The sequence below is a fragment of the Phaenicophaeus curvirostris genome, chromosome 2 (genome assembly GCF_032191515.1).
Source record: "Phaenicophaeus curvirostris isolate KB17595 chromosome 2, BPBGC_Pcur_1.0, whole genome shotgun sequence".
NCBI classification, from domain to species: domain Eukaryota; kingdom Metazoa; phylum Chordata; class Aves; order Cuculiformes; family Cuculidae; genus Phaenicophaeus; species Phaenicophaeus curvirostris.
The window spans coordinates 41,969,886-41,992,412 of NC_091393.1; the positions used below are offsets into that span (position 1 = coordinate 41,969,886).

At 39.9% G+C, this 22,527-nt stretch overlaps 1 protein-coding gene across 1 annotated transcript; it reads right to left on the reverse strand.

Moving 5' to 3' along the window:
- Positions 1-1,140: 1,140 nt before the first annotated feature.
- Positions 1,141-17,073, reverse strand: SERINC1 (serine incorporator 1). The gene is made up of 10 exons (XM_069851784.1): positions 16,946-17,073; positions 10,984-11,145; positions 9,476-9,669; positions 6,297-6,376; positions 5,965-6,102; positions 4,840-5,009; positions 4,648-4,738; positions 4,111-4,252; positions 3,766-3,996; positions 1,141-2,180 (listed from the first exon to the last, which is right to left on the reverse strand). Exons 1-10 carry the CDS (start codon positions 16,982-16,984, stop codon positions 2,042-2,044), a joined length of 1,386 nt encoding a protein of 461 aa, XP_069707885.1. The 5' UTR covers positions 16,985-17,073; the 3' UTR covers positions 1,141-2,041.
- Between the last annotated feature and the right edge of the window lie 5,454 nt (positions 17,074-22,527).

The window sequence follows — 22,527 nt, forward strand, 5'->3', positions numbered from 1 at the left end:
TGGGAAAAATTTCTTTACTGAAAGAGCAGTGAAGCATTGGAACAGGCTGCCTGGGGAAGTGGTGGAGCCACCAGCTCTAGAGGTGTTAAAAAAGCTGCTGGGCTGGCAGTTAGACTTTAGGAATTTCACAGTCTCTTCCACCCTTAATGATTCTATGAGTGTAGGAAGAAGGAGGAAGAGGAGGACACTGGGAGTGATGGTGTTTTGGTGTTTTTTCTTCCCGAATAACCATTACACCTCAGAGTCCTGAGAAGGGGAGGTGGTTACAAGGGTGAAGCAGGGTTGTGTTTTCAGGGGAACCCAATGCAGAGGGCAGAGAACAACTGTCTAAAAACTTGACATGGGGCTGCGTGTGATCCCTCCAAAGAGCCAGGAACTGCCATACAGGTGTATTTTGCAGCACTAGGCGCTGTCACTCCTCAGACGAACAAGTCCCAGGAACCAAAGATGCAATTACAACAGAAAACCATGACTGGCCAGATGTGGATAGCATGTATGAACCAAAAAGGCAGTGGACATCTTCATCCAAATTTATTTATTAATAAGGTAACAACATATTCCAAATTATTACAAGCCTTTACTAGGTCCTTCCACTACCATCACAAATTTGATTGAGATGTCAGACTTCTGCAGTAAATGTCAGTGTTTAGGTGCAGAATTCAAATAAAAGCTTAAAGAATAATTAGCAACAGGAAGTAACAGTACAAACACCACAGTAACAGATCAGCACGATGTCTGCTGAAGGCTCTCTGGTCTCCCAGTCAGGCTGCTCTAGGCTCAAGCTCTAGCAACTAGCAGATATAAATAATGCAGCTTACCTACTTCAGTTAAAGCAGCAAGCACAAAAGCATTTAAGATTTTGTAAGTGCACAGGAACTATACAGTACTTCAGTCAAACAGCCTAATATCTTGCTTTATGCCTAGATTTAGACTTTCTATAATATCTTGCCTTATGCCTAGATTTAGACTTTCTATGCTCAAGTCCATCTCTAGCAATGGACAACAAGAAAAATATTTAATACATTAGAACACTTCAAAATTTAGAGCCCGAAATATATTAAGAAACACTTTTGTTGAAGCCTCAGTTAATGCAAGCCTCCTTTACTTACGATGATTTCAGTGCTCCTTTTCCTCCATTTCTTTAACCACAATGCTAAAATAATTCTGCTAAAGGGCTTACAGTTTTCATCACTTGGCTCCTTGCAACCTCTGTGATTGTAGCTCAGCCAAGAAAGTGGCACACAAAACAGCAATAAATTACAGCACAGCTATCCCATTTAAACTACTTAAAAAAATAATACACAGATGCACATAATAAACAGGTGCCTTAAAACATGCTTCTTAGCATCTGATACCAACATGTTTTTGCCCACAGTGTCCATCCTCCTGTCTGCAACAGGACATCAGATCCAACAGCACCAAGATAGACATCAGCTCCTCCACAGTTTCAGGTACAAGCTTCCACATTTAACATCGGTGCTAATGGTATTACCACCCTCAGTCAGGGAAAAGGTCAGGCTGTCAGTACCAAAACGTGGCAAGATGTCCAGTAAACTCCAGCATGCACTATTTTGAGTCTAACAATACTTACTCAAGACTTGCTTCAGAATCAAGGCAACAGGGATTATCAAAGGCAGCCCCTCCGCTGCTTGCAAAGCCTGACCTAATACTGGCTTGTTACCCTAACACTTGCACTTTTTTCCTCTACAACTTTTTAATGCAATTGAGGGGATAAACCTACTTTCAAAAGGTGTTGATCTTATATCTACTACTCCTGAAGCACTCAATCTAGGAGTAATCCTATGAAAATCATCATTCTAGCAATTGTCATTGAGCTCAGCTAGAAAAAATCATTTAAGTGAAATGACAAGAGACATGATTCAATGTAATCATGCAGAATAAAGCAGGGTATACTACACAGATAGCATGCGCGCGCACACACGTGCACACACACGTATTTACAACTGCACTATTATCTGGAATACTGTTTGCTTCAAAGACACAGTGAAGCTAATACAATCTCCCAAGAGAGCAGCACTGTTTAGTCAAAGTCACGGTTTGTAAGAACCAGCGGAGCAACCAGAGTCCACACGTACAGCACGATGCCAATCCAGCTGGAAGATATCTTCACCCAAACAGATGGCCATTTGCTGGTCATCGTCTCGTAAGAAGAATCGGGACTGTGAAAGAAGGAAAACGAAAAAAATACAATTTACAATTTTTGTTTCAGCATGACATACTTCTGTAGTAAGCCACTCTTCACCACTATTTTCACAGTAAATCATTTTCCCTTCAACTCAACATCTCAAAGGACATTTCTACCCTTCTTCTTCCAGGCAGTTCACACCAATTTGTACAAGAACACCATTTGTCAGTTGCTGTCAAATGAAAGATGGAAAGCAACAGCAGCCCAAGAAATACTTAAGAGAAGCTGGTAAGAAGCAGCAATAATTACAAGGAATCTCTAAGCAAATCTGTAAAAAGGCAGGAAATTGAAAGCATTTATAGATACAAATAATGCATTTCACCTTGCTAACAGCTGGAAGAACTAATAATCTTGATGTCATATTGACCCAAGCAGGGCCACAAATCACATCCACAGCAAGACTATCTAGTAGGAGTTATTTCTAGTGTTGCTATTTTAACACAAAATCCTTTTACAATATTAGAGACCACAATATTTTTTAAAATTCTGGAGAATATCTGCTCAAGCTGTAACTTAATATTAAGAAACATACATAGCAGAAAGACTACCTGAATGACAAACTCACACACAGGAGGACTGTTTTATTGTAAGGAATTTTTCCAAAGAGCAGACAACCAAATTTTCTTCCTCTACAGACCCCATCCATAGACTAGCTGAGGTTGAGGGGCTCTTCCAGAGGTCATATGGTCCAATCCCCTGCTCAAGCAGGGACACCTAAAGCAGGCTGCCCAGGAGACTATTCCCAGATGGTTTCTGAGTATCTCCAAGGATGGAGACTCCACAACCTACCTGGGCAACCTGTGCTAGTGTTCAGTCACTATTACAACAACAACAAAAAAAAAAATAGTTCCTGATACTCAGAAGGAAGCTCTTGTGTTCCAGGGTGTGGCCACTGTCTCTGGTCCTGTCACTGGGCACTACTAAATCGACCTGTCCTCTTTATACTCTCCCTTTATTTATATCCATCGATAAGATCCCCACTAGCCTTCCCTTCTCCAGACTGAACAGTCACAGCTCTCCCAGTCCTTTCTCATATGACAGATGCTCCAGTTCTCTAATCATCTTTGTGGCCTCTTTGCTGGACTCCCTCCAGTCTTTCCCAGTCCACCTTGTACTGCAGATCCCAGGACTGGACCCAACAGTCCAGGTGTGGTGTCACTAGGGTGAGAAGATGGGAAGGATCACCTCCCTCCACCTGCTAATATAACGTTCTACCTCTCCTTTTTCCAGCTCTCTGTGCCAGACACAGGCATAGTGTTTACATTTTTAGTTTCTATAAAATTTAAGATTCTATCTTGTTCACTTCAATAGGACGTATTTCTGCAGTCCTGTGAATTATGAAAATTATCCTAGAAAACATGACAGGCACTTGGGAACAAGGCTGGTTACTCCAATTTTCAAATACAATTTATTTAACACAGATCAAATAGCATACTTCCCTTGAAAGTCCCATTCAGGACCTACATTCCTCACAGCACACAATGCACACCACCTTGTCCAGCTAAAGGGAGCATCCTGTATACTTATTATTAGCACAACATACTATCAAATGTAAATACCTGTACCAGTTGGTAAGCGTCATCATGATATACAGTGATGCCAGGAAAAGCATGAAATGAAAGAAGGAGTAACTGTAAGTAACTCCATCCCTCTCATTATCTATGGCTCGGTGAACATCATCTCCATCATCAAGGGAGCCATCACCCCTGGGCATGCCATCCTCTATCAGTGTTGATTCATCACTGGTCAGCATCAGCTTGTTAACTTGGCTGTTGTTGGATGTTCGGATGCTGTATTTGACAGGAAAGAATACAATACACGTACCAAATAAATACAATTTAATATCGGACAATCAGCAGTAATAAAAGTTAACAGGATATTTTTTTTTTTTAAATTACTCTTACCTTGAATAGAGAACACACAGCAAAAACAAAATCAGTCCTACAATTCCTTGTGCATCCCACCACTGAACTACCTGACCTTGGACTGGAACAGTGGTGCTGTTGTAACCAATGATGCTCAGCAAACTTGGGTTACAGCGCCTGTCTGGGGGAGGTGGGGAAAATTACATTAGAACTTATGTAAAACAACAACAGAACACACATCCAACAATACATTTCCACACTGAACATGTGGCCATAGAAATGAACTTTGCGACCATTACAGTCAAAGTGAAAAAGCTTTAAATTTAATTTCAGTCTATTGAGTCTCTCTAAAGCAGGCAAATGACAGCTTATGGCATATAAATCTGTCTCTTTGAGTAGACAATGGATTTTAAACTTATATAAGACAATTCATCAACTCCTTTACTGCTGCATCATGTATAATCAGATGCAACACAATAAAAAAAACTGCTCTGCACATTAAGCTTTAATAATCCCACCACCAGAAAACAAGTTTGACAACCATACAGTTGAGATACCAACTACTACAACACTTACCTGGTTCATTGGTCATAGCTGACCAAGTCAAATACATTGTATAAACTGTGATCACAGAAGACTGCAGCAAACCAGATCTTGGCTGAGATTCCTATATAAAGAAATCATGAAACAGCAACGTTAGGCACAATTATAAGTTTCTGGGACTGATAATACAAAAAACCCCAAAAGGTAACAAAATAAAAACTATACCTGAATCCTCGGCAAAATTGACATTATAGAAGCACCAATACACAGCAGCATGTTGACACTGATAAATGTCTTGTTTTCAGAACAACTTTCTGGATGAGTGTAATAAACATAAAACAAGACAATGGCTACCAGAGACAGCAGATAATTGACAGCCGTAGCTGACAGCAGAGCTGTAAAAAGAGACAAGAACAGAGTTAAACTGGTTGATAATGGAGAGCATTAAAACTGAAATACAATTCCATGACTATCAGGTTTGTGATGCAGTGTACAGTGAAAGAATTGAGTGCAGCTCTGGGCACTGAAATATAAAGGAAATAAGTTGATCTAAGTATTCAAAGGTGTTTAAAAGAAAGAACAGTTAATAAATGGGAAGGCTGAAGCCACACTTGATTCTCCAGTGCTCAAACAGCAACCAAGAGCAGGTATGAAGGAATACAGTTATGCTACATACACCTTGGCTAAAAACTTAAAGAAACTGAAGAACTACTTCTCCAACAGAACAAAAATCGAAGTCTTACTTCCAAATTCCATCTTATTAAATGCATTAAAGAGTGAAGTGGCCACTGCATGAAAACAAGTCGTGCTCTGTTTTGAAACATCTATATTATCACATCTGAAACACTTTATTAACATTAACATATCATTTATTCAGTGAGATGGTTTGTACTTTCACTCACTATCATAGCCTTTCACTCCACATATACCTTCACAGAATGAAGGACTGTCAGACAGAAAGAAAAAAAACAACTGAGATCCTAAAGCTGAACATGAAGCAGTAACAGGCAGTTATTTTTACCCAGCACTAAGATGTAACAAAGCCCGTGGCTGAAAAAAACACCCCAAAACATACAATTGCCACATCTCTGCTATCATAAATGGATGCCCTGCTCCCAAGGACTAGATCTTATTACTCAAGAGGCTGCTGCCCCTCTCACTGCCCTCTGTTATTTAAGTTGACATCAGAAGGACAACATGACAACACAGACAAACTAAACCACCTGAGAAAGTGATACTTATGCACAAAGCAGCCACTCAGCACTCTGGTAAAATGCATTACTCAGTGAAAAAGTTATTTAATATAATGTACAATAAAATACAAAACTTGGTTGTAGTGCAATTCGTTACCTGCATACCAGCACCTTGAGTTTCCTTCCTCCATTTTTTCAACCCAAGATTCATTCCAGGAGTGGGCAAAGTCAATAAGCAAGACCAGCTGAATAAGAATAAAGCAGAATGCTCCGGCCATACCTACATAAAACCACACTAAAAGAGAAATAAAACAAAACCAGTTTAGAACCATATAAAACCTACCACCTTGTCTTAACATCCCTAAACACAGGAAAGTGCTATAGTTACACAGATACAACAAAAACTACGAGACATCCGCATGCACTTAGTTTTGCTATAAAACCAATTATGATTGCACCACGACACAGTGGAAGACGATATTCCCTTACCAGTTGTAAATGGTCCCTCTGGTATGAAGAAAGCTCCAATGCTAATTGCAAGCGCTGTTGCAAATTTAAAGAACCAGAATCTAAAGAGAAATTAAAAAAAAAAAAAAGACAGCTAACTGCTGAAGTCTGATCCAATTCACAAAAAAACTCTGAAGTACACAAAATGCATATCCATAAGAGCTGGGTTTTTTAGCTCACTCATTCTTAACTCACTTCTTTTGAATAATAAGGACCTTACCTGTCTAAGCTTTTTCTTCTCAAAAAAAAATCATGCTTCAACTGTGCTAGACTGACAAAGTTTGACACGTTTCCCAGAGACAACTCACCGCTGCTTTACAAATGAAGCTAGGGTGGAATGTAACTGTGAGTTGGGTTTGGTTTTTTTTAAGAAAGTTTTAACAAGAGCAGCAAAATTATTGAACTGTCTGCATCCCAGAAAAAAAAAAAAAAGGTTAAAAAGTCCTTATCTGCTCTTTATACAAAGACAAAAAGTAAGAAGATTTGGTTGGTGCCTACGAAAACAGAAAACATTATCCTGGAATTCCCCACCAGTCTCAATTTCCTACCAGAGGGGAGGGAGACATACAAAAGCCTGGATTCTTTCCACCTAACTTCAGACTCTTTAGGCCTACACATGATGAAGACTTATTACAAGGATTTATCCTTCACAAAAAGGACACAATGAAATTCTAAGTCCCTGTTCCAGTGCAGCAGAATTGGATTTTTTTTCCAGTAAGAGATATGGACAAACAAAATGGATCAGTCGTTTCCCAGAAAGCAGACATGGGAAAAAAAAAATTCAAAGATTCACCAAACTCACTCCAAGCACAGAATATGTACAAACATATCCTTCATATGGACCTCAAATCAAAACTTTACACCAACAGAACCACAAGGAAGTCAAGACTTTTTTTGCGATCACAGCGACAGGCAGCTCCAAATATAAGCACGGTACCATCTACATGTACTTCAGAATAGAATATAGCACAAAGATATGTACCACAACTCCACGATGTCAAACACTTGCACAGTTTCCAAGTTTTCTATTCCTATCCGTTTTTTTCCCCCGATACTTTGAACATGTTCAATCTCTTCTTCTGGCTGTTAAAATCATATTACAGTGACCAGAGACTACATGAGATGACAGAAGTCCAGAATACGGGAAAAATGGACTACTTCATTGGGATATAGAGAAGTGACTAAATCCAGTTTGAAAACTGAATTAACTGAAACATCTATGATGTAATACATAACCCACTAAAATTAGATTAAAAAAAAAAAAACAATACAGAATTCCACACATGAGTTCAAATACAGAAATAAGAACAGGTTCAAGTTTATATAAATTTCATCACCAATTCTAGACTTTATGGGATTGTAACACTACGCCATATAATACGCACAGCATTCAAAAACAGTACTCATGAAATACCTACAGTTGCTATGCATTCTCTGCAAGCTGGCAACAATCCCATGAACACATTCTAACTTTTTTTTATTATTATTAATCTGAGACAAGAAACTGTTCTGACTCCTGCTACAAAAGCAAAGAAGGTGAACATTGGCACTTGACTACATCACTAGGCTTTAACTTCCACACAAGTAAGAAATGAGTACAAATACATAGGAAAACCCAATGTTCTAAATATTTCAAATCACTGACAGAAAGACTACATTTGAAGGCATTACTGATGATACTTACAATTTCAAAAATCAAAAGCTGTGGTTTCCATAAGGCTATCTGTAATGCATACTATTGAAGCAACTAGTTACTACAAAATTGTTGTAAGCAACATTAATATTTTATCAGTTACAGTTAACAAGGATCAGTTTTCCTTTCATTCTAGTGCTGACCCTAGACTGGTTAAGAAGAGTAAACAGCTCTGTGTTGCATAAATAGTACCAAAAGTTGGACTGGAGAGCACAACTCCAAATAAGGGTCCAAGATGATCCCAAGCACTTATGAAGCAGTTCTAGGTTAAAAGATTCCATAATCACATAAAAGGCATTTTTACAGTTAAATAACCACAAAGTGTTGATATGGAATGTACCTGAACCATCTTCTTTCAATTGTAACAACTATGCTCTCCTGAACAAAGCAGGGCAGAGGGAAAGGCTGAACCAAGTTACTGCTGCTAATGCATCTTAATACTGTATCCAGCCTCATTTTTTAAACAAAAGAAGTAAACAAATCAGTACTCTGTTCGGTCTTAATTATCTTCTTTACCTCTACAGAAATAATTTGAACTTTCTTCTCATTCTATGCTAGAAATGCTTAATCTTATTATAAGAAATAAAAAATAAAATTATGACCTCATTTTTATGGCCTAGCTGTACACAGTTTCCGCTATATCTAACCACCTTGAAGAGGCAGTAGTCTAAGCAATCACTGTGACCACCAAGACTGAGCACCATAAATGGTTCTATGCTTTTCAGTGCCATGCCCTATTACAAAATCTCATACTTCCCTCATCCAAAAAACTACATTACACATCAGCTGAACGCAGATGGAAACCACCACTTCCATCAACCCACAAGCTGAAATTCCACAATTACCTTCATCTGATAATTCCAGCTATAATGAAATACAAAAGGAAGCTCTATACATAACTCACTCTTCTTTATACATATGGGAGACTGAAAACAAGACAGCAGAGAGAGAACAGATACAGAATATACCTATACAGATATAACTGCTAAAATCTTTAAAATAAAACTGTTCAGAAAAGAGCAAGACCTCACAAAAATCAAAGTTAAGAGGAATGCAAGTCCTAGAGACCAGATTAGACTTTCTAATATTTGTCTCTTTAAAAAAAAAAATCTCAGTAGAATGAAATGTAATACCATTATTAATCTCTGAATTCTGTCATCTTTGGACAAGAGCAGAATCTCCAATTTTGGGAAACCTCTGGAAAGATCATCCATTGTCATATTTCAGGCTCCAAGAACTGACAGCCATGTGTATCTTCTCCTCTTACAAAAATTAACCTGCCACGTTTCAGAACTTAATAACTTTGAATGCCCTTTACCGTGACAATATTCCCCTAGCTACTATGAACTTCTTTGTTTGTGGAACAGTAAATTTAACCAGTGTGCTCAGCCTTTGGCTTTACTTTCACAGAAGCTGTATCTCATTCACAAACACCCCACACATCTCAGTTCCCATTTCTATATCTTACCCATTGTGCACTGCTGCTCTTGGGTCGTTGCTGCTTTTCACTTTGATCATCAATAAGGAGAAGAGAAGGAAAAACATGGCCATACCAAAGCACACACGGTACACTGCTTTGTAACCAACTAGTACATCACAGTTCACATGGCCATGCACACCAGGAATAGTTGTTCCCATCCCTCCATCACAAAATCCAGGAATCTGTGATAAATACAAGATACTTCAGTGACCTGTAAAAGGCTTCCTGTGAGTGAATACATATTAGTAATTTATTAATATATAACTCATTAATATTGCAACATAACACAACTATTAACATCGCTAGAAATTAAGAAACTAAAGGGCTGTATTGTTAGTTACATCCAACCAGAATATTAAACACATTCAAGGAAAAAAAATCCCACATAGGCAAATTCTAAACAAAAAAAAAAATACATTTTATTACCAGTGTGTTGGTGGTGTGTTACTAACAATTTCAGAACTCAAAAACAATGCAATTTTCAATTGTTCATCTGATTCAGGACATAAATAAAAGATCTGGTAAATTTGACTTGATGGTTACTATCAAGTTCGTGACAGCTAGGAGAAGGCAGCCTGCTTACACTTCTGTAAAACAGAAACAGCCTCCCCAAAAAGAGCAACATCAGAACCAATTAGAGGTATCTGTAACTGCCACATGAACCAGCTGAAAGCATCCTTTCTAGTCTCTACCGGAACATGAATAACATGTTTTTGAAGTCAAATCATGCTCCAGAATGCTGTAATTTTCTTTCTTGGGTGACTAAAATGGCTCTCTCTGATGCTCTATGTGGTTACTATATCATATTGAAATAAACATTTACACTTGAACCATTTGGGGGTAAAAAAATCAAAATCAAGCCTAACAGAAGTTACTACACTTACTAGAAAAAAGAAATTAAAGACAGAAAAATGGAGACTAACAGAATAAAAGCATGTACAACTCAAATTATTATTATAGCTTCATATAACTAATAAACTGAAAAATCCTATAAGAACTTTCTAATATCCTTAGTGAAAAATATAATACTATCATTAGTGAAAACTACCTTTATTATTCTTTTGCAGACTTTAAAATAGAATTTTATCTAGTACACCACAATGAAACTGAAAGACATCTTAGATTGTGGTTATTTTTCATTCTTTCATTAATACTAATCAAAATCAATTAAGTGCCACAAACACAAGCAACTTAGTATAAATTTTAAGACACATACATGAATCACTTTTTCTTGCGTGATACAAGATTTTATTTATTTTGTTCTGAGCTGTTAAATAAGAGGTGCAACTTTATTTCTAAATAGTGCTTTTCATCTATGCAGTGATCGCCCCACAATTTTTTCTTTACTTGATCTACAATTAAATTAATTGTGACTGTGAAGCGCAGGTGGCAGCACAAATACATATTTCCAAATAAAACCCACGCTTTCAAGATGTCATTTACAATTATCTGTGACATTTGTTCTACCAGACTTGCTAGCAAAGAAGTAACCTGACCTTCTTCAGCTGCTCTTCCATGCCTGGTATTAACATCACACAAGCCACGCTCACGCCAAGGAGTAGAAAGAATGCATAAATCAGCCGAGTAATGGTGGAGTTGTTTCCGCTGGGGCAGCATCGGCAGAGCAGGCATGGGGCACTTCCACATAAGCACGGTATCTAACACAAGAGACAGAACATAAAGCAAGCTCTTGAGAAAGATTTTGCATGAGTAGGTTTTAATATTTAACCAAGTTGTATAGAAGTTTTGATAGAAAGTGACTAATCCTATGCATCTCATCACTAACAGACGAAATTGCTGCAACACATTACAGTCTCCTAACAATCTTGGCAGCACCTCCTAAAGCATCAGTGAACAGTGAAATTAATGCTGTGTCAGAAGTAATCATTTATTCATTCAGAGGAAATAAAAGACTGGATTCAGGCTCACTTCTTCTCTTGAATTTTATTTCATTTCAGCTAAATGAGATACAAGGATTGCTTTTAGTTCACAACTACATCCTTCCTTCCACAGCTGCAGAAATTCAAAAAAATAAATTGCAGAAGAAAATTTTAGTGCAATGGGGATCTAGGTTCGCTTTCAGTATCTGGCAGAGTAAGGCCACAAACCTCACTGAGGCCATAAACATTACTGGAGCACAAAATATTAGGTAGAATAGCCTAATTCTTAGGTTGCAAATCATTGTGTACTCGGCAGCTACTCATGTGTCACGTAATTCTGTCAGCTGGCGAAATTAACTTATGCAATGTAAAAAATCAGAAACCACAAGACCAAAGCAAACACACAGTACACGTATCACCACTGGCTAAAGTAGACAGGAATGCAAAAGTGGGTAGAGTTGCTGTACAGCTGTAATACTGCAAGGGAGAAAAAATAGGATGTAAGTTACCTGTATTCAATTCTATCAGAAAACTCTGGAAAGAAGGGAGCAAATAAATAAATAAATAAGAACTTCATCTGAGTGACAATTCAGGAAGCAAAAAGAAGTGCGAGATTCCACAAGTAAACATAAGCCAAAAGAGGAATGGTACATTCAAAGTGTTTGTGGGTTGTTGTTTGTGGGGTTTTTTCTATTTGCAAAGAGTTTATTCTCCCTAGAAGACAATACCCCAGAGAGCAGTTAACAGCTACATTTTGGAAGTCACATACTTTGCAGCTCAGGCAACACTACCAAGCAAGCTACGCCCTATCTGAGCTACAACAGACCATGGAACCTCTTACAAAGGTACTGAGCTGCGGCAAACTCCAGCTCCTACCCCAGCACCCTTGCAGGGACACCTCCACCATGTGACAAAAGCCACAGATACTCATCACTGTGCCAAAGACACCCAGCCAGCCACATAAGAACACAACTAGTTACACAGCCACATGACCAGTGCACATCAATCATCCAGTACGACTGGCATATGTCAGAGAGCTGTTCAAAGCTTAGTCACATAAGAACAAAAATGCCAGCAGTTTCCTGCTACCGAAAAGGACCCAGGACTTGCAGGGAAGAGCAGACAGCCACAACACACTCAGCAGCCTCCCAAGAAGCCCTTAGGAAAAGGCTCAATTACCTGCTCTTACAGGTTCAACCAGACCTACACATTGGGCCTTTTAAATAATTCCTTTGTATTCTTTACATTCTTTATTTGTGTTCCTGTCTGAGGATGGAGGAGACAAGAGTTTTAACTCCACTGTGCTTAAGAATCATTTTTAAATTGGCAAACTTCACTATTAAGTTTGCCTTGCTAAAAAAGTGAAAGTTTTCACTGTAACTATTACAGTATATTAAAGACATTATAGCAGCTTTTTACCACCTCCTCCACTCAGTATCATTATAGCACAAAGAACACAAAAGCACCAATTTCAGGAGAGGTTTCTCTTGATACAAGGAATATATTTTTTGCAGTAACAACAACCTTTCACTGTAACAATCTCCACAGGGACGTGGTAGACTATCACTGAAGGTTTTCAAGACACCACCGGACAGGATGTGAAATAATCTAATTTAGGCTCCCTTTTCCAAGAACGGTTGGGTTGGGCCAGGTGATGTTTCAAGGTCCTTTCCAATCTGGGCTGTTCTATGACTGCAAGCAATTATGTCAGGAGCATCTATGCTTAGTAAGCAGGAAATGTATTGCAAATACTAACTTGGGATGTATCAGGATTTTACAGTACTCATACATTACGCTATTTCCTATACACACACAAGTAACCTTTCTAATGAATATTTCTATTCTGTATTCAAAAAATTGCTTTTTTGAACTAATTCTGTCTTCATTAATATTTTTAAAGTTACTATTGAATAAAAGGTTGAATTTGGTAAAGCAGGACATGAACCAGGGCTCATCTGGCATAAGACACTTTTCTGGAGAATGCTTGTGTTAAACTGTTAAATATTTCAGTAATTCAAGCGACAACCTCCCAAGTGCATCACAGGAGGAACACATGTATCCTGGATGTTTCTAGAGATATGGGAGGCTCGAAGTGCCTGAAATAAAGATGAATGTCTTCATCTCACCAGGAAACAATATTCCTTACCAAGGCAATATACGTCAAAGTGTCTGAGCTCTGACACCAACTTCTAGAACATTTTGACCCCAAAAAGCTCATTCTTACAAGCCGTGCAGGTCTCTAAACAACAGACACCTACTGATAACTGATACTATTTATACAAGTTGGGCTCTTCTGCAACAGATAAATCACATTACAGCCCAAGTCCCTCTTTCTTTGGACAAGACAGAATAGTCTATTCCATTCCAATAAAATAGCATTATACTACCAGCAAAAACACTTCTAACAAGTAACAGACTTCAAAAACAAAAGAAAGCAAAGAGCATTTGGCCCAAGGAATTGGGTTTAGAGGAAACAAAGACAGTTTGTGTCACTTTCTTCCTAAATTCAAAGCAGGTCTCCTACAACAAAATGCTACAGTACCAACAGCAAGATACCATAACATGGATCAAAGCTTAATATTAAACTCTGCAGGTGAAGGCCAGTTTAGTCATCGATGAAGACAGAGTTACTCTGCAATTAGTTTTGAGAGTGTTTTTGTAAGGAAGCTCAGGCAACAGCTACTAAGCCACAACAGCATAAACCCTCTATCAACTCTCCATATCACCCTCTAGCAACTTTCAGACCTACCAAACAACTCACATCCTTGTGTGTTTCTGAGAAAAGTAAGTAGTTCGGTGGTGGTGTTCACTCAGGGAAAATACAAAAAGATGACCCATACACCTATTCTGGGAGCAGCCAGCTGGGCAGACAAGTTAATTCGTGCCTGCTGAGTTAGTCACTTCATTCTCTAGTGCAGCAGAAATCGCAGGAGGAACGCATGACAAGATGAATACTGCAGAGAGGAGAAAAAACCCTCACAAACCACTGAAAGTCAAGTGTTACTGCCCTGATGCACAAAGAACACATTTTTAATACCGAATAATCTTCTTACAGGGATGATGACTAAATGATTATATACTGAATTAAATATTCACAAACACACTAAGCCTCCCCCACTGGGCCTACTCAAGTTTTAGCTACATCATCCCTACTCATATGCCTAAAGGAACCGATTCAATCAAGACCTTTGCCTTGACAGCGAGTATTAAAGTGAACAAAACAGCAGCTGAGCTGTTTCAGAGAACAATACAGTAAAGACCCAGCAGAGTCAAAATAGCAGTGCCTGACCAATCTGGGTCGTCAGGATCAGAAGATTTTTGTTGAGATGACAGTGCTCTTAAGGCCTCCCCCTTATCCCAGCCCCCAACTCTGACTGGCTTATCTTTGCTCTTTAAAACGCTAAACTGAAACACTGCCTGATCAGTGTGCAATAAGCTAGAGCTACAAGCAGCAGTAACACCACACAAAAAAATCCACAAGAAATAGAGTTGTGAGACCAGATGCCAAGGTCAGTTACCCCGAGAAGCTCTGCGTGGCACAACACAGCCTCACATGGAGAAGCTAAACAGCTGAAACAACACCAGCAGCAGTGTCTTCCCAGAAAAAAAAAAAAAAAAGACGTTTTTCTGGCCATGGCACAATCCTCATTAGTACGAGCACCACTACATCTGGTTCCCTGCTACCTCACCTTCACAGTGTGCTTCTCTTTCAGAACCACAATGTTTATCCTGACATATCCTTAGAGAACAGCCAGATGGATTTCTCCTATATGAATTATCATACTGGCTGTAAGTGCTGATTAGCTGTGGTTTTAAATGTGGAAAGAAAATCAACACTTTAAAGCCAGGGGCAGGATCAACAACACACACAAAGCAATTTGTTTGGGCACTTTAAAGAACGGTATAGAGGTTAGCTACCCACAAGTAAATCTGACTTAACCAAGATTATAGGCTCATGTAAATCATTCTAGATAAAAGATCATTACCTGAATTTCTCTGCACAGAAATAAACACACAAAACCCAGAGCAAGTATACCGTGATTCTTCATGTGCTATGAACACCAGCCAGTTATCAAAAAGGCTGTTTATGCACTTGAATATGCAATATGTATTAACTCAAGTACTTAAATTAAAACCTATAGTTATGCTCTCAGTTACTATTTGACAAAAATTAAAAATGTTAACCTTAACTTTATTCAGCTAGTAATTAAAGCCTAACTGGCTAATCCAGTAAGTAGTGCTTAAACTATTAATTAAAGCAAAATTAACACTGACAGTAGTTCATTAATAGGGTATCATCAATGGTCTAAGCACTTATTTACCCGCATATCAGTCCGGAACCCTGGCTTATACAGATTTACCAAGTCTATGATCATTTCACAGAATCTGTACAGAATATTAAGGAATTAACTATCACCTCTCTAATTAAATATCACTTTGTACTATGGGAACTGAAGTTCACATGAATCAATACGAGGTTTTGCTGGACCAAGTTGTGCATGTGAACTGTTTAAATATATATAATTTTAATTAATCCAAGCATGGTATGATATTTTCGGTATGGAAAAATTCAGGTTTTCACAATATCACTGGCAACTTTAACGCAAATGTTTAAAGAGTCACAACCCACCTCACTGTTTGTACTTTCATAAGAACTAGACTTAGAATGACATATCACTTAAGGATAAGGCAGTAGTGCCCCAATCAAGAATAGGGCTGCCATGCAGGATCTCTACCAACCTCACTGTTTTTCTGCATCACACCAACAGTTTTAAAAGCATTCCAAACTATTGTTTTCCACTGAGAAAAATAACCCCATTATGCTCAGCACGGTGGTGACACATCACCGTGGTCTACTGTACAATGAGAAAACGATGCCTTGATAAGACAAAGATGCTACAAAGGGTGGAGCTGCTCAAGACAAAGCCGTAAGAAAGAGAATGAAACACAATCATTAGGAAGAGGAAAGCAGACGAGTTTTACTTTTACTGAAAGAAACGCCAAACCTCGTAAGAATTTCTTTAGACTCCTTCAGAGATTTTAGAAAGGGGAATTTTAATGGTTTTGAATTGGAGTGGGAAGATTTAGACTAGACATTAGGAAAAAATTCTTCACGATGAGGGTCGTAAGGCACTGGCACAGGTTGCCACAGGAAGTTGTGGCTGCCCCATCCCTAGAGGTGTTCAAGGCCAGGTTAGATGGGGCCTTGGGCAGCCTGGTCCGGTGGGAGGTGTCCCTGCCCACAACAGGGGGCGGGTGGAACTGGGTGATCTTCCAAGCTCCCTTCCAACCCAAACCCCCCTATGATTCCATGACAATTTTAGCGAACGCAGCAACGTCTCCCCCTCAACAACGCAGACGAGGCGGCGCCCAGCAGCCCGGCCTCTCCGACTCAGACCCCACCGCCCTGCGAAACGGCTTCACCAGGAAAGCCCGGGGTGGGGGGAGCGGGGAGGGGCCCCGCAGCCTGGGGCAGCGCGGACACAGCACCATGGCCGCCCCTGCGAGACAAAGGCGCGGTGAGGGGGGATCCGACGCCCGGGGGGGGTGAGGGGGCCGCTCCGGGGCCCCGCCTTACCCAGCTCGCCAGGGAGCAGAGGCCCAAGACGCCGCCCATGATCCCCGCGGGGCTCCGCAAAGATGGAAGCGCGGCGGTTGTTTACGGCTGGGGACGGCGCTTCCGGCTGCGCTGACGTCACGTCCGGGGGGGCGGGACAGGGGCTCCTGGGCGGTACGGACCCAGTTCTGGAACCGTGGAGTCATGGGGTGGGTCGGGCCGGAGGGGACCTTCAGGATCATTCAGTTCCAACCCTCCTGCTATGGGCAGGGACACGTCCCGCTAGAATCCTTGTGTTGAAAGAGACTTTCTCGGTCATTCAGTCCGGCCGTACCTGTCCCATACAAAACCACATCCTCGAGAACGTCAGGCACCCATCCTTTAAATCTCTCCAGGGACCAACCCCTCCCTGGGCAGCTGTGCCTGTGCCCCATAACCCTTTCGTGAGGAAATTTTTACTAATGCCCAATATGAACATCCCCTGGTGCAACTTGAGGCCATTCCCTCTCGTTCTATCACCTGTCACTTGAGAGAACAGACCAACACTCACCTCACTACAACCTCTTTCAGGCAGTCTAGGCAGTGATAAGGTCTCCCCTCAGCCTCCTTAAGGTCCTCCAGGCTAAAGAACACCAGTTCCCTCAGCTGTTCCTCATAAGACTTGTTCCAGCCCCTTAACCAGCTTCATTGCTCTTCTCCTGATGCACTCCAGGACCTCAATGTCTTTCTTGTGGTGAGGGGCCCAGAACTGAATCCAGTATTCCAGGTGCTGCCTCAGCAGCACTGGGTATGGGGGAACAATCACTGCCCTGCTCCTGCTGGCCACGCTGTTTCTGATACAGGCCAGGATGCCATTGGCCTTATTGGCCACCTGGGCACACTGCCGGCTGTTGACCTACACCCCCAGGTCCTTCTCTGCCAGGCAGCTTTCCAGCCAGTCTTCCCCAAGGCTGTAGTGCTGCACAGGGTTGTTGTATCCCAAGTGCAGAACCCAACAGAATTTCCCAGTGTGAAGAGGCTCGGGCTCAGGTCCAGGCCCATTGTCCCTGAGCTTGTGTCTGGACAAGGCGCTGGTCTGCCCTCAATGGCCCGGCTGCAGAAAGCCGACCCTCCCGACCCCATGCACTGTCAGTGACCTCCCTCTTCCCCTGGGATAGAAGCTGACCCACTGTGACTGCCTGCATCGCCATCACGTTTTGATCACCTTCCTGTGATGTGATGAAAGGATATAAAGTGGTTAAGAGTTAGCCTTTGCTTCTTCATTGTCTTCCCACATGTGCCTAAACCAGGGAGTGCTGGAAAGTCGGAATATGTCACTGGGAGCAACAGACTAACCTCCCTGCATCAGCTGCTGGTGCTCGTTGTGCTGCTTCCCCGCACCTCCTAAAATCAGCTAATGGGCCAGAGCCATGTGGCTGTAGTCTCCCTTACCTAAACAATACTAATGGGTAGGCTTCATCCCATAAAAAAAAAATATAAAACCATATAAAACTTTCACTACCTCAAACCTCATTAGGGACCACATTTCTTACAAGTACTAACAAGAGGGTTGAGTCTGTAGGACCTTCTGGCTGTCATGGTGGTGCTAAGTAGGAGAGGAACATAATCAAAAAAAGAAAAAGTCTGAAAAAGAAAATAGTCCAAAAAGTATTCCTCAAAAATCTTTATAAAACAATTCAACAATCAAGGAACAGAAAATGTACATTTTAATAATATAGACATAATAATACTGAGGATACTGTCTTGGCTGAAAAAATATGACTGTTTCATTTGTCAAATGTGTTTTAACAGCCAAAAATAAGCACTTAAGAAGGATAAATTAATAAATTGTATTTTTAAATAAACTACTTAGTAGTATGAGACAGAACATTTCATAAGGGGTAAACACTATGTAATTGTTTTACAAATAAAGAAACATTTTTGACTCTCACAAGATTATCTGCTTACTAACATAAAAAGTGATTATAGTACTGAAATGGGACAACACACAACAATCAATGTGATCCAAGTGAAGCCGCTTTATTTGGGTTCGTTCTGCTTTTTATAAAGTTGTTTAACCCTAGCCCGCCTTCAACAGCCAGCTTCCTAATTTGCATAACACAACAGAGTCGTTATAACCTTTTATAACCTTGAGGACCCTGGCTAAGGCTTCCCCGCGTCACCCAGCCACAGTGCTTGAGCTGCTCATTGTATGCTGCCACCCATCATAGTACTACATACTGAGCTACTTCTCAGATTGGACTTCCCTGTGGACGTTGCGAAATCTATCATTTGCAATCAATTCTAAAGACAATCCTATTTTCAAAATCAAAATTAAGCATGAAAACAAAAAAGCTAAGAAGGAACTTTTGCAGCCTGAACTTTTAAAGCTGTGATACTTGTTCAGCGATAATAAAGGTAATGGGAATAATTAACAGAGTGGTTATAGCTATTAGTTTGAGAGGTAAGTACACACAATTATTGGACATTGAATGGTGAACTGATATCAAATGTGGCATGCTTGTCCTTACCAGAAGATTTAGAAAGCTTCTGAAAGTCTCTATAAAAGTAAAAATGAGTGTAGATACTTGAGGGTGAAAGATGGGATTGACAGTTTGCTGGGGTACATCTGTTTGGTAGCTAAAGAGTCGTCTACCCAGTAGCCACCAGGGTCTCCTCAGTCTGTTACCTCTTGGTCCTAAACTAAGACAACAGTTGAGGTGCGGATGAGCTCTGATCTTAGCATAAGGTCTAAGCCTGTGCCATCTTCCCCTGCAAGACTCACTGTAGTGATGGGACCTTTCCCCATGCTAGATAGGGTAATGGAAGTAGATTTACAGCTTCAGCAAATGGAGGGGGGAAAACACAAGGAGAGGAAGGCAGTGAGTGCTGCTCTTCTGTTCCCTATCACAGATGCTGAGACTGGTGGTGAACAAGGATTTGGTCCTCAAGGATCTAGATATCTCCTCAGAAAAGCAATGGGAGAGCAGGGGGTGAGGAAAAATGTTGGAGAACTTTTAGTTCAGCCAGTAGGTCCACAATACTAATTCTTAATTATTACTTTTGTTTGTGCACTAATTTGAGCCACTAAAGTGTGCCGTGTACATCTTCTACATAGCACCACCACAACAGCCAGCAGATTCTGCAGGCTCAGCATCAGCTCACAGCTAGCATAGCTTGCTCTGCATGATGAATTTGTAATCTCTCAGAATAGGAGCCTATTCCCTTTCCTCTGAGAAGCCCTTATTCTTTTCCAAATAGGAGTTTTCATTACTTACAGATTTTTTCTGCTTTAGTGTTCCTGTAGTATTCACAATACATTCTTTTTCCTTACAGAGACCTCTGATAGCCAAAGCAGACTATTTCTGAGAGACCAACCTGATCTCTTTTCTTTAAAAATATTAAATCACATGATTGGTCTGATTGTTTCACTCTCTCTGCTGTCTAATTTGGTGAATTGACTGTGGAAAGATACTGAAGTGTTACATACACTTCACTGCAACCAATTCTTCCTTCATCACACATCTTTTATAAGAAATTGCAAGAGAGGACCAGTCTGCTACAGGAATTTCTCTACTGTAGTTTTATTTCACTGTCAAGTCATACAGCTTGCCTGACAGCTTTAAATCATATTTTGAAATCTGGGTTGTGTAGAAAGTAGCAGTTTCTCAACATTGTTCCTGTGGAATTTGGAGGTCTGTTTGGGCTGTTCATATGCTGCTATGGAAATGCTTAGGACTTTGCTTACCTTTAGTGTGACAGGAAATACTTTCCTTTGTACTGGAGTTTCTTTTAACTCTTTGCCGTCAGTCCACTTGCCAGTGGAAAAGCCTCTTGCTGCACTGCTAGGTTTGAGCTCTTTATTTTCATTGTGTTTCTTCAGTTTTATTTAGTTTGAAGGGGAGTGGAATCCTTCATACCCAGATATCTTCTTTCAGATGGCTTCCCCAGTATGATTCCCTGCTTCCCTATAAGCCTCTAGAGTTTGTATTGATATGAAAATTGTATTTGTCCATTATTTGAGTAGCTCTCTGAATTTGTTGTAGAAGATAACCCAGGGCATTGCTTTGTGAAGCATCCAGCACTATGGTACAGCAGCATCAGGCCTTTCACCATGGATAGACTCCTTACATCCACAAATCCCAGAAAAATGTAAAAGCACCTCCAGGCCTTCCCAGACAAGATTTCCAAGCACACACATGCACAAAAAAGGGAAAACGTGTAAGGAAATCAAAAACAAATAAAGGTATCTCTAATCTCATATTTGAGCTATGATGCAAAAATCATTCCAATCATCAGCATAAAATTTAGAGAAGGCAAAATCTTCAGCATTCAAAAGTGAAGGAGAAAAGCGAGGAAGACTCTTATTCTCTCTACATGGATGTGGAGATATAGCTGAAGATCATCTCCCCCAGAGGGCAGTGTAACTTAAAGAATGGAAATGTCTCCCTGGCAGAGTTTAAATAGAAATCGTCGTTTTGAAGAAGTGTTTTTTATCTCAACGATGTAAACAGTAAAATAGTCTACAGGGATGTATTCTCTGGAATAAATCTGTGTACGCAGTACGACTCTACATTCTCCATTTCACTGACTTTAAGCCACATTTAAGAGAAATCTGCAAAAATCCTCCCCCTTTTTTTTTTCCCTCTTGATCCTCCAAATGAAAAGGAATATTGAAATAATATCTGTGATAACAGATTGTGACATCCAGTGTTATGTGTCTATTGTGGCAGAGAAGTGGAGCACAAAAGAATAAAATCCTTATTTTTGATGCACTGTGCAAAGACTCATAATAGAGATATCTAAAATTAAATGGAATTCAGAAGCCAAATTTTTTAAGGACTGACCTAGATGTAAATCTAATGCTGATTCAAATAAACAGACAGGAGTAGTTTCTCTTTATCTCCCTCTTACAAGTTTTGAGGGTTTTCTTCTAATAATACCTGTTCATGTAGATCAAAATCAAACTATATAATAGATTGAAATGATAAAGCATTATTATGTATGTTTCTAAAATTATGCTTTGTCATCTTGAAAAATACTTTACTGAATAGAAATGGCTTAACAACATGCATATTTTTTATAAATACGTATGAATTTATTCCTCCTTTGGAAAGGAATGAATCTGGAACTTTTATTCAGCTATTGTCAGGAGGCAAAGAATAAAAAATCATCCAATTGTGCAAATTGCTGTCACTACATTCATAGTGACAGAACAGTAAATGCAGATTGGGCTAAGATTGTTATAAACATTCCTATTAAGACCTAATACAGTTATTGCAAGTGAGAGAAAAAATACTCATTTCTGCCTCTGTTACTGTTATTGTTTCCTTGGAAAAAAACTTTCTCCAAGGGTAAATTAACAAGGTGGTTCCACATCACTACATAATGTTCTAATCTCTTAACAGGAAAAGTCAGAAATATTTGTAATAAAATCAAACCCCCTCAATTTGTGTAGCATAGTATGGCTTGGTGTTTTAAAATAATTGGCAGACTGCTGTAGCATTGTACCAGTGTGTGATGGATGCCTTTAAATCCTAACAGTGACAACTTTCAGTCTATTCCCATCTTGCCCAGTGGTCCAATAGTGAGAAGCATTGTGTTTGTATTATTAGTCCTGGGGA